The sequence below is a fragment of the Solanum verrucosum genome, unplaced genomic scaffold, assembly GCF_900185275.1.
Source record: "Solanum verrucosum unplaced genomic scaffold, falcon-dt-bn FXZP01000108.1, whole genome shotgun sequence".
Taxonomy (NCBI): domain Eukaryota; kingdom Viridiplantae; phylum Streptophyta; class Magnoliopsida; order Solanales; family Solanaceae; genus Solanum; species Solanum verrucosum.
Genome location: NW_026020274.1, coordinates 1,328,827 through 1,340,928, shown reverse-complemented (window position 1 = coordinate 1,340,928; position 12,102 = coordinate 1,328,827). Strand labels below are relative to the sequence as shown.

General features: G+C 35.0%; 2 protein-coding genes across 2 annotated transcripts in view; one reads left to right on the top strand and one right to left on the bottom strand.

The window, feature by feature from the left end:
• The window catches only part of LOC125834031 (uncharacterized), a 509,901-nt gene that overhangs the window by 263,894 nt on the left and 233,905 nt on the right, over positions 1-12,102 (bottom strand). The gene's annotated exons all lie outside the window — the stretch shown is intronic.
• On the top strand, positions 8,264-9,884 carry LOC125834014 (trimethyltridecatetraene synthase-like). Its single transcript, XM_049513191.1, has 2 exons — positions 8,264-9,169; positions 9,261-9,884. Exons 1-2 carry the CDS (start codon positions 8,264-8,266, stop codon positions 9,882-9,884), a joined length of 1,530 nt encoding a protein of 509 aa, XP_049369148.1.

Here is a 12,102-nt window from a genome sequence, read left to right as displayed (position 1 = left end):
TTTTTCTATAAATATTATATACTATTGTCTTATAAAAATTTCTTATGGCCACGCAAAGTGCGGACAATTTCACTAATTAATCTAAAACGTGAATCAAATTAAAACACAATCCACCCTATAATTGATGTTGTTATTGAAAAATTACAAAATAACAAAATTACAAGATTATAATTGAAAATAAAATGAAGAAATAAAATCTCTTCGCTGAGGCGCAGATATCTCAGTCTCTTTAAGGAGATTCAAGCTCACTGCAATAAATATTTTTCACCGGTCCAGCAGTAGTCCTTCTTGACTTGTCCCTACCAGGATACAATAACCTAATCACAAAATATAACACAACAACTCTGGACAAGAGTTGAGTCCAAAGCTCCACACCTAGTGTAATGTCAAGGAGGGCAAAAAAGTCACTAAGAAGTACCCAAATGTACCACACCTGACCCTGAGCCTACGTTACAAGCCAAGAAAGTTCTAAAGTGATCCTAGAATCTAGTTTGGAGAGTCTAAGTAGTGAAAATAAGGGGAAACCTATGGTATTGAGCACTAACTGTATTTGAAGTTACTTTTGAGTGTGAGTGTTGAATGAATCCTTGTACTCAAATTCATATTCATTGTGTGAAAAATGGATTTCGTTTGAAGTAAGGGCACTAGTTACATTGTCGGAAAGTTGGTACATTGGTGATAGTGAAACAGTGCATGTTGTGTGTTGGTTGGTCGATCTTTGTCATATGTTGATCAGCATGAATTAGCTTGTCGAGTCTAAGAGAACAGATATTGCACCCAAAACGAGAGTTGGGGTAGAGAGCCATGCAATTGTTTGTGCTTGAAATGCTTGCTTCTATACAAGTGTCGTTTAAAGTCTTAGTGCATAGCTTAAGGACAAACAACGAATTTAAGTTGAGGGTGTTGATATACCGTGAGTTTACGATATTTTTGATACATTTCACTTAAGAGTTGTCTGTGTCTAGGGCCTTTTTAGATTGTTTTTTTTATGTATTTTTATCATGTTTTGCGAGAAGAATGTTTATGCGCGAAAGTAAAGAGACAGATGAAAGAAATGCAGAAAAGGGCATCTACGGAAGTGATCTATGGACCATAGGTCCATTAATGCTCTGTAGATGGTGATCGTAGATCAGCAGGGCAAGGCATGGAAGGAGAATCAGGGAATCTGACCAAGTGTAGAACCACGGTACCCATTAATTGATCTACGAACCGTACTGCTGAACCGTAGAATGTGACTGCGAGGGTTCCAGTACCTAAATTTTGGAAAATTCCAAGTATCGAGCTACGGAGAAGGATTGATCTACGGTCCGTATTGGTGTTCCGTCGTTTACTTCAGAGAAGTTGATTTTTGGAAGCTGAAATATTTTCCAAGTCCTAGCTGACGGAAGGGACTCACGGACCGTAGATCCATTGACGGTCCGTGAGTCAGTCTCGTAGAATGAAGACGCGTGCCTGAACAAACTTTCCTTATTTTGTTTCTCTTTTAATGTAAGACTTGTTTTCCATAAATAGGGTATGTAAACCTCATTTTTGGAGGGTTAGACATTATTATTTTTATTCTAGTTTTTGTCTTGGGAGATTAACTTGCAAACCTAGAAATCTTGATTTCCTAAGTTGGTTTTGAAGATTTTGGTATTGAAATTTAAGTTGAAATTCCGGGTTTGTTATTCTTAATTACGTAAGTTCATAATTCTTTCATCTAAAACAATGAATTGTGTTCATATGATTAAGGGTAAAACTCCACAACTAGGGTTGTGGGAACCATGAGCGATTAACAAAGTATGAATAGTAAATAAGCAATTCTTGAATAGTGTTTTGAATGCATTGATAATTATTTCGTTTAAAAGTCTTTTTAACAGTGCGCAATGTTAGAACTCACCTTGTTGCTACTTGCCGGACCAAGGAGGTAATCAACAAGAAAAGAATTATCAACATAGATTTAGTGTGATACTATCTAATAGTCTAGTGTAGATTAGTGCGAAGTAATAACTAAGCCAAACATTGATGTGATGTCTAATATGAGGTAAAGGTAAGGGTTAGTAAATTATACACACGTAGCCGGACCAAGGTGCGGGGTGAAATTCTCTAGATGTCGGACCAAGAATTTAGATATACCTAGCGATTCACTTAGCATATAGTACACTAGGAAAGGATTGTTATTACTAGGATTTCTGCGTTATAAGCTTGTGGGGAACATGTATACCCTAGTTAATTCTCTCATCTTGATAAACAACCAAAATTGACTTTTGTTTACTAATTACTTACTGAATTCTTACAATTTGTTTCACAAATTCGCCCCCCCCCCCCCCCCTTTAATTACTTTTTTCTGGAAGTAATTTGACTAAACTAATATAATTATTGGTTAAAGTTAAGTCTAGACCATTTTCCTCATGGGATCGACCCCAACCTATAAGTTGGGTTTTGTACTTGATAACGATCGCTTATGCTTCTTTAGGGAGGTGTAATTTGAGCGTATAAGAGTGAAGGAGAAAAGATACTAATTTGTATCACCCAGATACCAATTGAATTCAAGTCATAGCACGAAAGAGTAGAAAGAACTGAGTTTTTTTTCTAAAGTCCTATAGCCTCTCGAAGAAAAGTACGGACATCATCGTACCTTTCTGCAAGACTCTACTAGACTCATTTTGGTACAATGAGATCAACAAACCTAGGGCTCTGATACCAACTTTGTCACGACCCAGACCGTCCTAAGTGGCACCCACACTAACCCTCCGGTGGGAGAACCAAAATTACAGCCCAACTAATCAACATAACCCAAGTAATAAACATTTAAAGCTACAGAAGCAGGTTTAAATAACAATAAAAATGGAATTCCCATAAACTCCAAGGGCTCAAACAATTAACTAACCAAACTAATACGGAAGACCAACCCGTAGAACCTGAAAGACATTGTACCAAAACTCTACTAACGTCAAGTCTAAGAACAAGGGGTACAACCCCAAACTAAACAACAACTTAAACAAATAGTTTGAGTCTGAAAAGAGTGGACTTAAACAAGAAAGATTCATGGCAGCCCAAAAGAACTGGCTCGCCCTTGAATTCGGTCACGCTCAATAGTCACTAGCTGAGGTCTATCTATAGCCGCCTGAAGATGCCCGTACTTAACAAAGAACAAGCAAGTGCAGTATCAGTACACAACCGCAGTGTAATAGTAGGATCACGCGGCTATCCCAAAGGTGAAATATATATAAGCAGTCACGACAAAGTAAAACACACATATACAATATTACTCATCACTTACAAATAACGCACAATTTCACAAGTCTCAAGAAATACAATTATCCTTTTAAAGCAACACACAGTCTTCCAATATCAATCATCATTAGATATGAACGTAATCATCACAAGTATATACAAAACACAATTCAATGGTCCTCTCATGGAACCCAAACCCAAACTGTTAGCATACTAGTTCGTGGTACCTGATCCAAGTTAGTGTGCCAAAACGTGGCCGTCGATCCCATGTTTATGCCAAAACATGGCAACCGATCTTATGTTTATGCCGGAACGTGGCAACCAATCTCATGTTTATGCCGAAACGTGGCAACCGATCCATTCTTTAAGCCACAATCACAATCACAATCACAATGAACATTCTCATAATCATACAATCAAGTGTTGATTCATGGCATACAATCATTTGTTTATACTCAATTACATTAGGGGTGATCAATAGGTTTCATTCACATACATACATGCATTACAATGAAGCAATTACAAACATATATCACACCAACATGAAATCACAACTATCACCTGCCTCGAATCCAAGGCACTTGAATCTTCCCTTTCCGGATTCTTTCCGCTTGTTCTAGGTCTACAAACAACAATTTGTAAGCAAGGATCAACAAACAAAGGTCTAATTATCCGGATTATAACGAACTCAATAACCCTAGACCAACCCTTGATCCCCATACCCAGATTAGGGTTTTTTCCACCATAAATTCCAGATCAAAACCCTCCTCTATCGATAATTACCCAAGAAACTAAGTTCTACGGATCGAAAAATAGATTCGGGGAGTGAAAACTTTACCTTTAGCCTCAAGAATCGTGAAAAATGGTCAAGAACTCATCTGGGGATGTTTCCTAACTCTCAAAGTCGAAAAGTGCAGAATAAAACATTTTTGGGGTTTTATTTTTTACTTAAGTCACGTCTGTCCCGTTACATATTGTAATATATTGTTGATCATGTGGCACACCACTTATTTTGAACAACAATCAAAAGGTAAAAATTATCGCTCAATATGGACCGTGTGTATTAAATTCTAGCAAGTTGAACTATAAATATTTCTCAAACTTTGTTGAATTATTATATCTATTCAACTTCAGTCATTTCTATCAAAAATGGAGATCCCTTGGGTTTTCATAGTGTTTGGCTCATGGCTACTGGCGTTAGCTTTTGTCTTAAAATTATTCAACCATCCGAAAAGGAAACTATCACCAGGTCCAAAGCCATGGCCAATTATTGGCAATTTGAACCTCCTTGGTTCACTCCCACATGTGTCTTTTCACCATCTTTCTCAAAAATATGGAGATTTAATGCTACTAAAATTTGGTTTGAAGCTTGTTTTGGGCCAAGTGCCGCTGAGGCGCTGCCGCCAGGGAGGGATAAGTTGGCGCCAAAGCGGGATAAGCGAGGCAGAATGTAAATTTCTAGAAATTCTATTTTCTCCATCTTCCTAAAATACCTAAATAAGTCGTAAAACATCCTAGAACCCTAAAAAAGCTGTTTTAAGCTTGGGAAGGAAGGAGAAGGATAACTCTAGCGTGGGGATGGTGAAATCTTGCGGATTCTTGGACAAATTCACCATGACAAACTCAAAAAACTCGAATCGAAGTCAAAAACTCCGTACAACTGTTTGGCGCCCAGGTAGACTAGGTTTTTACGATTAAGTAGTTTTAAATTTGTGCTTACTATGTGATATATGTAAATCAATGGTAGGGTTGTGTGTAGACCTTCGTGCACCGGGTAAATACATGAATAATCCTTAGAATTTAAAGTATGCAGGCTTATGCCTTATGAGGAGGAATTGATGAAATGTTAGAGAAACCTAGAATTACTATCATGGATAGAATTGGGTCAAGAATGAGGACATGAAATCAAGAGTGGACTAGATTTATGAATGTATGCTACACCCGATAGTTGAAGGGAGGAAATCGAGGAATTATGATGAATTATGATTAAACCCTAATAAGAAATCCTAATGATGAACTAGGGTTGAGTATGGCCAATTAGTATATATGTGATGGGGACTGAGAGGTAATTCGTAGGTGATGGTTGTGGTTCTATGTTGGTGTGATGTATGTTTGTTCTTGTTTCATTATGATACTTGTATATGTATGAATGTTGCAATGTTGATCACACTTGTTGTAAACAAGATAGATGAATATCATTGCCGTGAAATCATGACTTAAATGTATGATCTTGACAATGTACTTGTGTTTTGTGATTGTGATGTGTGAATGAGATTGGATTGCCACGTCCCGACATAACTAACTTGGATCGGATTGCCACGTTCTGGCATAATCTTGGATCGAATTGCCACGTTTCGGCATAATATGGGATCGTCTACCACGTTCCGGCATGCTAACTGTTTGAGTATGGGTTCCGTGAGAGGACCAATAATGTGCTATTAGATGTGAGTTGTTTGTTGTTTGTGTGCTTGTTGATAACATAGTATATGCTTGATATACGTTTGTGAAGTATAGTGTTGTATTAGTTGTATAAGTTGTACTTAGAGGGAACGTGTTATGACGATTTATAATTGGTCGTTCTTGGGTGTAATTGTGAGAGTAGCGATAGTGTATATGATGGAATAGACTTAGGTGGATTTCACATCGGGGGAAAGAGATTGGGTTTAATGTTAAGAAAACTTGAATTAATTTATTATGTGACTGTGTTTAGTAATGTGATGAGGAAGCAAGGGTATGACGTGAGCGGGTAGTTGCATGGGCGGTGGTTGTACTTGGGCATTTTCTATGTGTTTTTAGAATGGTTAAGCTATGATCAGGGATTTGGTAAGTGGGTTGAGTCAAAAAGGGGGTTAGTAATCAGGGTGCTAAGGTATATTGGAGGTGTTTCCAAGAGAGAGTAAAGGTGGAGAAGCAAGTAGTTTATTTCATGATCTTACTAGTTGGTTTCTTATGTTATGTGGTGGGCGTCGGGTTGATCGATGATGCCTACCAATACGTGTGTTTTGTACTGATACTACTCTTACTATGTCTTTTTGACATAGTCTGGATGCAGGATTGGTGACGTTTCATTAGGTGAAGACGAAGAAAATCTCCAGCAACTTCTGTTCTTCCTTCCGCATGGTGGGAGCTGTGTCTCTTATTTATTTTGTTCAGTTGTACTTTAGTAGCTCGTGTACCTTTTTAGACTAGATCCATGGGAGTTGTTAAATTACTCGTCAAGTTTGACTACAATTATGTCTAAGGGTATTATTTATAAAATCACATTGTTATATTTATTTCTGGTTTTCTTAAAATTTTCGCATGTTTTACTATTAGGATATGAGGGTTCTCCTACTTAGGTGTTAGAGTGGGTGCCTGCACGGCCCGATGGGTTGGGTTGTGACAAATTTTTTTTAATTTTTTTTTTTTATATGTTGAAACAAAGATAAGAAAATATTCCTATCGCATATGAAGAGAAATATCAACATTGTCGGTATATCTAAATACTAAACTAAATATAAATATTATATAATATTGTCTTATAAATATTTCTTATAGCCGCGCATAGCGCAGACAATTTCACTAATTAATCTAAAACCTGAATCAAATTAAAACACAATCCACCCTATAATTGATGCACTGATCCCATCCTTTTCTTATTCCGAAACTAGAAGAAGCCCAAACGTTCAAACCATTCCATTTTAAGAGAACAAATCTTGAAATTAAAGTGTTTTTAAGTGCTTGTTGAGACGTGATGATTCTAGGCAATTAATTATAATAAAGATTTAAAAAATAATTTAATCTAGCCAAAAATAAATAAATCTAACGGTGCTTATCAAGGTGAACTGATTGCCTTAATAGTCATTCAATTAGTAATAATGACCATTAAGGATAATTTTATTTTATTTTAAAAAAATATTCGACTTTTCTTAAAAAAATTATTTGTAAAAGATGATTTTATTTTATATCAAAAAAAAAATTATTTGACTTTGCTTAATTCATTTTAACGGTCATCTTATGTGAAATTTATATTTTTTAATGAGAAATAATGATGTTGCAAATTTGTTTTCAATTTCCAATTCTCTTTATTTTACAATTTAAAGCAAATACTATTCAAACCCCTGTTAGAAGCATGAAGTTGTAAGATGTCAAGCTAGAATCACTCGTGATTTGTATATCAATATTTTAATTTATCAGATTTATTCTATCATAATTTTCATAGTAGTATTGACATTTAATTATTCTTCAGATTTATTCTATATAAATAAACATAAATTAAAGGTCACAAATCATAGAGATAAGATTAGGCATTGAAAGTAAGGCAAGCCAAAGTTGAAAGTGTAACCGTCCAAAAATTATTTTCCGCAAAGAAAAAAGGGACTTACAATTTAGGATTATCAATTCCAAAATGGCAAAAATAAAATAAAATCATAATATATGAAAACCATCAAAATTCTCTTCAATTCTTAAATAGTCTTTTCTCTAATGAGTAAATCATAGTTAACACTTAATAGCCTAAACAAATGCTTACTTTCCAAAGTGACGTAAAAGAGTTGTGCACAAATTAAACTCTATATTGACAAATTAATTTCTTAGCTCTTTTCTCAAAATGAATTTGTGAATCAATGCACATTTATTAAGAAAAATATTTAAGGACATAATTTAAGTCATATTTTTTACTATTGTTCTTTGTGACATCATAAATATAATTTTATAAGTAGTGCAATTTATCTCTAAAATACTCTTCCCATCTCAAATTAGTTGATCATTTTCCTTTTTATACGCATATTTAGAAATCATAAATAAGAAGATAATTTTACTAATTCACCCCTTAAAAAACTCATTGAAAATTTTACAAAGAAATGTGAACACTTTTAAAAAGAATTAGTTGTAAAGGACAATTATTTTTAGTAAGATGATCAACTAATATAAGACATGAAATATAAATTGAGTTTATATGCACTAGAGGGAGTAATAATATATGGTGGCAGAATTGTCCTATAAATATTTCTGAAGCATTCTTGAATTATTATATCTATTCAACTACTTCAGTCACTTCTTATCAAAGATGGAGATCTCTTGGGTTTTCATAGTGTTTGGCTCATGGCTATTGGCATTAGCTTTTGTCTTAAAAATATTCAGCCATCCGAAAAGGAAACTACCACCAGGTCCAATGCCATGGCCAATTATTGGCAATTTGAACCTCCTTGGTTCACTCCCACATGTGTCTTTTCACCATCTTTCTCAAAAATATGGAGATTTAATGCTACTAAAATTCGGTTCGAAGCCTGTTTTGGTAGCATCATCTCCAGAAATGGCTAAAGAGATATTGAAAACACATGATACTATCTTTGCTTCTCGCCCTCCATTAGCCGCTGGTAAGTACACTAGTTTTAACTACTCAGACATGCTATGGGCACCTTACGGTGCATATTGGCGTCAAGCTAGAAAAATTTACCTAACTGAGATATTTAGTCCTAAGAGGCTTGATTCATTAGAGTATATCCGTGTCGAGGAAGGGCGAACTTTGATTTCTCGTCTTTTTCCTCACTCAGGAAAACCAATTTTGCTTAAAGACCATTTACCTAGATTTACACTTCGCACTATAAGCAGAATTGCTATGAGTGACAAATATTGTAGTGATCAGTCAAACTCAGATACTTCAATAGCAACACTCGAAAGACTGCAATGGATGTTGGATGAGTGGCTTGTTCTAGGTGGGGTGATGAATCTTGGAGATTGGATACCTTTGTTTAGTTGGTTTGACTTGCAAGGATACGTAAGGCAAATGAAGGCATTAGGGAAGAATTTCACTCAATTTTACAAATATGTAATTGACGATCACAATGCAACAAAGATGCAAACAACAGGGGATTTTGTTCCAAAGGACATGGTTGATGCTCTGTTGCACCTTTCTAATGACCCTAATCTTGAAGTTAAACTTACTTCTGATCACATGATGGGGCTAATAAATGTAAGTTCACTTATTTTCGATTCAAGTAGATAGACTATTTTCTTAATTTGTTGTTGATACTTGGTATTTTTCGCTATATATCAAATGGCAGAATTTGCTAGCTGGTGGAACAGATACTGCAGCAGCAACAATAGAATGGACATTTCAAGAACTTTTGAGGCGACCAAACATCATCGACAAGGCACGCCAAGAACTTGACAGAGCCATTGGAAAAGAACGATGGGTAGAAGAAGAAGACTTCTCTAAGCTACCTTATATAGATGCCATAATTAAAGAGTCATTTAGACTTCATCCTTTATGTGCATTGCTTCCTCCTCATTACTCCATTGAGGATTGTAAAACTGCTGGTTATGACATACCAAAAGGGACAATTGTTTATGTAAACGCGTGGTCTTTAGGAAGAAATTCAAAGTATTGGGATAGGGCAGAAGAGTTCATTCCTGAAAGATTCATAGAAAATAACATAGACGTGAAAGGACAAAATTTCGCATTGTTACCATTTGGTTCAGGAAAGAGGAGGTGCCCGGGGTATAGCCTTGGTATGAAGGTTGTTCGAACAACAATGGCTAACTTGTTGCATGGATTCAATTGGAATTTAACAGGAGATATGAGGCCAGAAGATATAAGCATGGAGGAGATGTATGGATTGTCTACACACCCAAAAAAGCCTATAACTGTGATTATGGAACCTAGACTTCCCCTCCATCTTTATTAGAGCTAGCTACAGAAGATATAAGCATTAAGTTAAAATAAAAATCCACTTTTTGATGAAGCAACACTTCTTGCTCCATCCTATAAAAATGTAGTGCATGTATAATATAATCTCTTTTTGAAAGCAACGATCAAATATCCTAGCTAGCTTTATATGGACAAGAGGAGGAAAATGCCATAACAATTACGTACATAGAAGTCCTCTCCCGTTAAATAAGACTTCTTTTCATTTTTTTTCATCTTGTAATATTATGTTTAATTTTTAAAGTGATTAAGTTAGAGGTGCAAAAGAGTATAGTTAGATTTTACATTTCTTCCTGATGATCAAGAGAATTGATGAAATGACAATTTGAAATTTTCAATAGTAGGTAAAACACTAATCTAAAACCTGAATGAAATCAAAACACAAGCCACCTTATATAATCAATGCACCGACCAATTCCTTTTTTATACTAAGACTAGAAGAACTCAAGCATTTAAACTATTTCATTTTAAGAGGATGAGTCTTGAAATTAGAATGTTTGTTTCCTCTCGACTAGTTAAAGTTATTTTTAGGTGTTTGTTGGGACTTGTTGGACTCTTTAAGCAATTAATTCTAAGAGAGAATTCACAAGTGTAACACTTGGTAACTCTACTCTTAGAATCTGAATTGATTGTCGTAAGTGTATCAATTTGGATCAGGTGATATATATACTACTTGTTCATACTCCTTCTGTTCAACAATAGTTGTCCACTATACTAAAAATAGATGTCCAACAATACTTGTCAAATTTAGAAAATCAAGAGATAATTTACCTTTTGTATCTATTTTACCCTTGGTATTAAATATTATTTATCATCTAACATATTTTTCAAAGCATAAAATTTAAAAAATTCAAAGGAGAATATAGTAATATTATCCCTATTATTTATTGTTTCTTAAGGGGTGTGCCAAGTAAATAGTGGACAACTTTTGTTGGACAGAGGGAGTATATGTTAAGCTTCATTCTTAAGTATTGGAAACGCTTTGGATGTGAGTTCAGGTCATAATGAACCTTTAGCACAAAGTCAAGTCGAGAGGTTCTCTAACAATTAAGTTTTTTCATGCAAGTTCATTCAAGGGTCAACTACAATCAATCATATCTTCTAACATATAAAGAGTTTTGTGGCTTGATATAACCAAATGAAAGACCTTGAAGTCTTCTTTCAACCGTTCGTCAATCCAAGTAATGTGCTAAAACTGATGCCCATTTTTTCTGAGCACTATGTAGTTTGCGAGAACCGGTGCGCGAAGTGGACGCGCGGCCAGTGGGCAAGGTCAGGATATGGCGTATTAGTTAACTCGAAATCTAGTTTGTTAGGAACATAGTAGTCGGGTCTCATACTCTACAATTATGGGTTGTTTTGTGTACTCGATCTTCCTCTTTAAAGCTTTTTTTTTTTTTTTGGAAGTTAAATACATGTTGGTGTCCAATTGATATAGCATAAATGATATGTGTGGTTATGTATAAGTTTTTCGTGATCAACTTTGATTGCTGCTTTGATTTAATTGTTCAAATCTTATCTATGTGAAGAGATTTTTAGTCATTTTATTTATTTGCTTATGAAGGTCTTTTTCCAGTTATTTTAGTTACTGTGGTGGGCTTAGCTAGCAAATTAAGTTTTGTATTGTCTATGTAGGAAAAGAACTAAAGTGCTTTGATTGTATAAGTATCTCTCTTGATGTTACTTAAGTTTAGATGATTTCAGCATGTTCTCATGTTACTTAAGTGAATATATATGTCTTGAATTAATTGTTCAATAGTCATATTTAGGTTTAAATGGCACAAGTGTTCACTGCCTCTTTTGAACTTCACCATTTTAATTCTTGCTTTTGCTATCATAAGGACATAACGATTGTCTTACTTTCATCGTTTTAAATGTTTTGAGTGAAGCTTATTGTGAGTGTTATCTTGTTCGTATATGCATATTCTTTGCCTTGGCCAATTCAAGTGGTTGAATGACAGCTTCATTTATTTTATTTTAGTTTCTTTCTCTATTTTATTATTTGTTTCATGTCACTTTCCTTTGACTAATTTGTTTCCCTTTTGTTTTTTGGGTATCATGTGAAATCGCATGGAGTCCAAGTTGAACTCAAATCCTTTTTCCTCCGCATTATCGAATGGGCCACTTAGGCCCGAAGCTTCTTCCGAGTCACCCTCTTCATTATCGAGTTCAAAAAATAAAAAAAATGGAAGGCGAAC

Excerpts from the sequence above, each read along its gene's own strand:
- LOC125834014 (XM_049513191.1), top strand. The coding sequence starts at position 8,264 with ATGGAGATCTCTTGGGTTTTCATAGTGTTTGGCTCATGGCTATTGGCA. Across the intron at positions 9,170-9,260 it reads ACATGATGGGGCTAATAAAT|AATTTGCTAGCTGGTGGAAC; the intron begins GTAAGTTCACTT and ends ATCAAATGGCAG.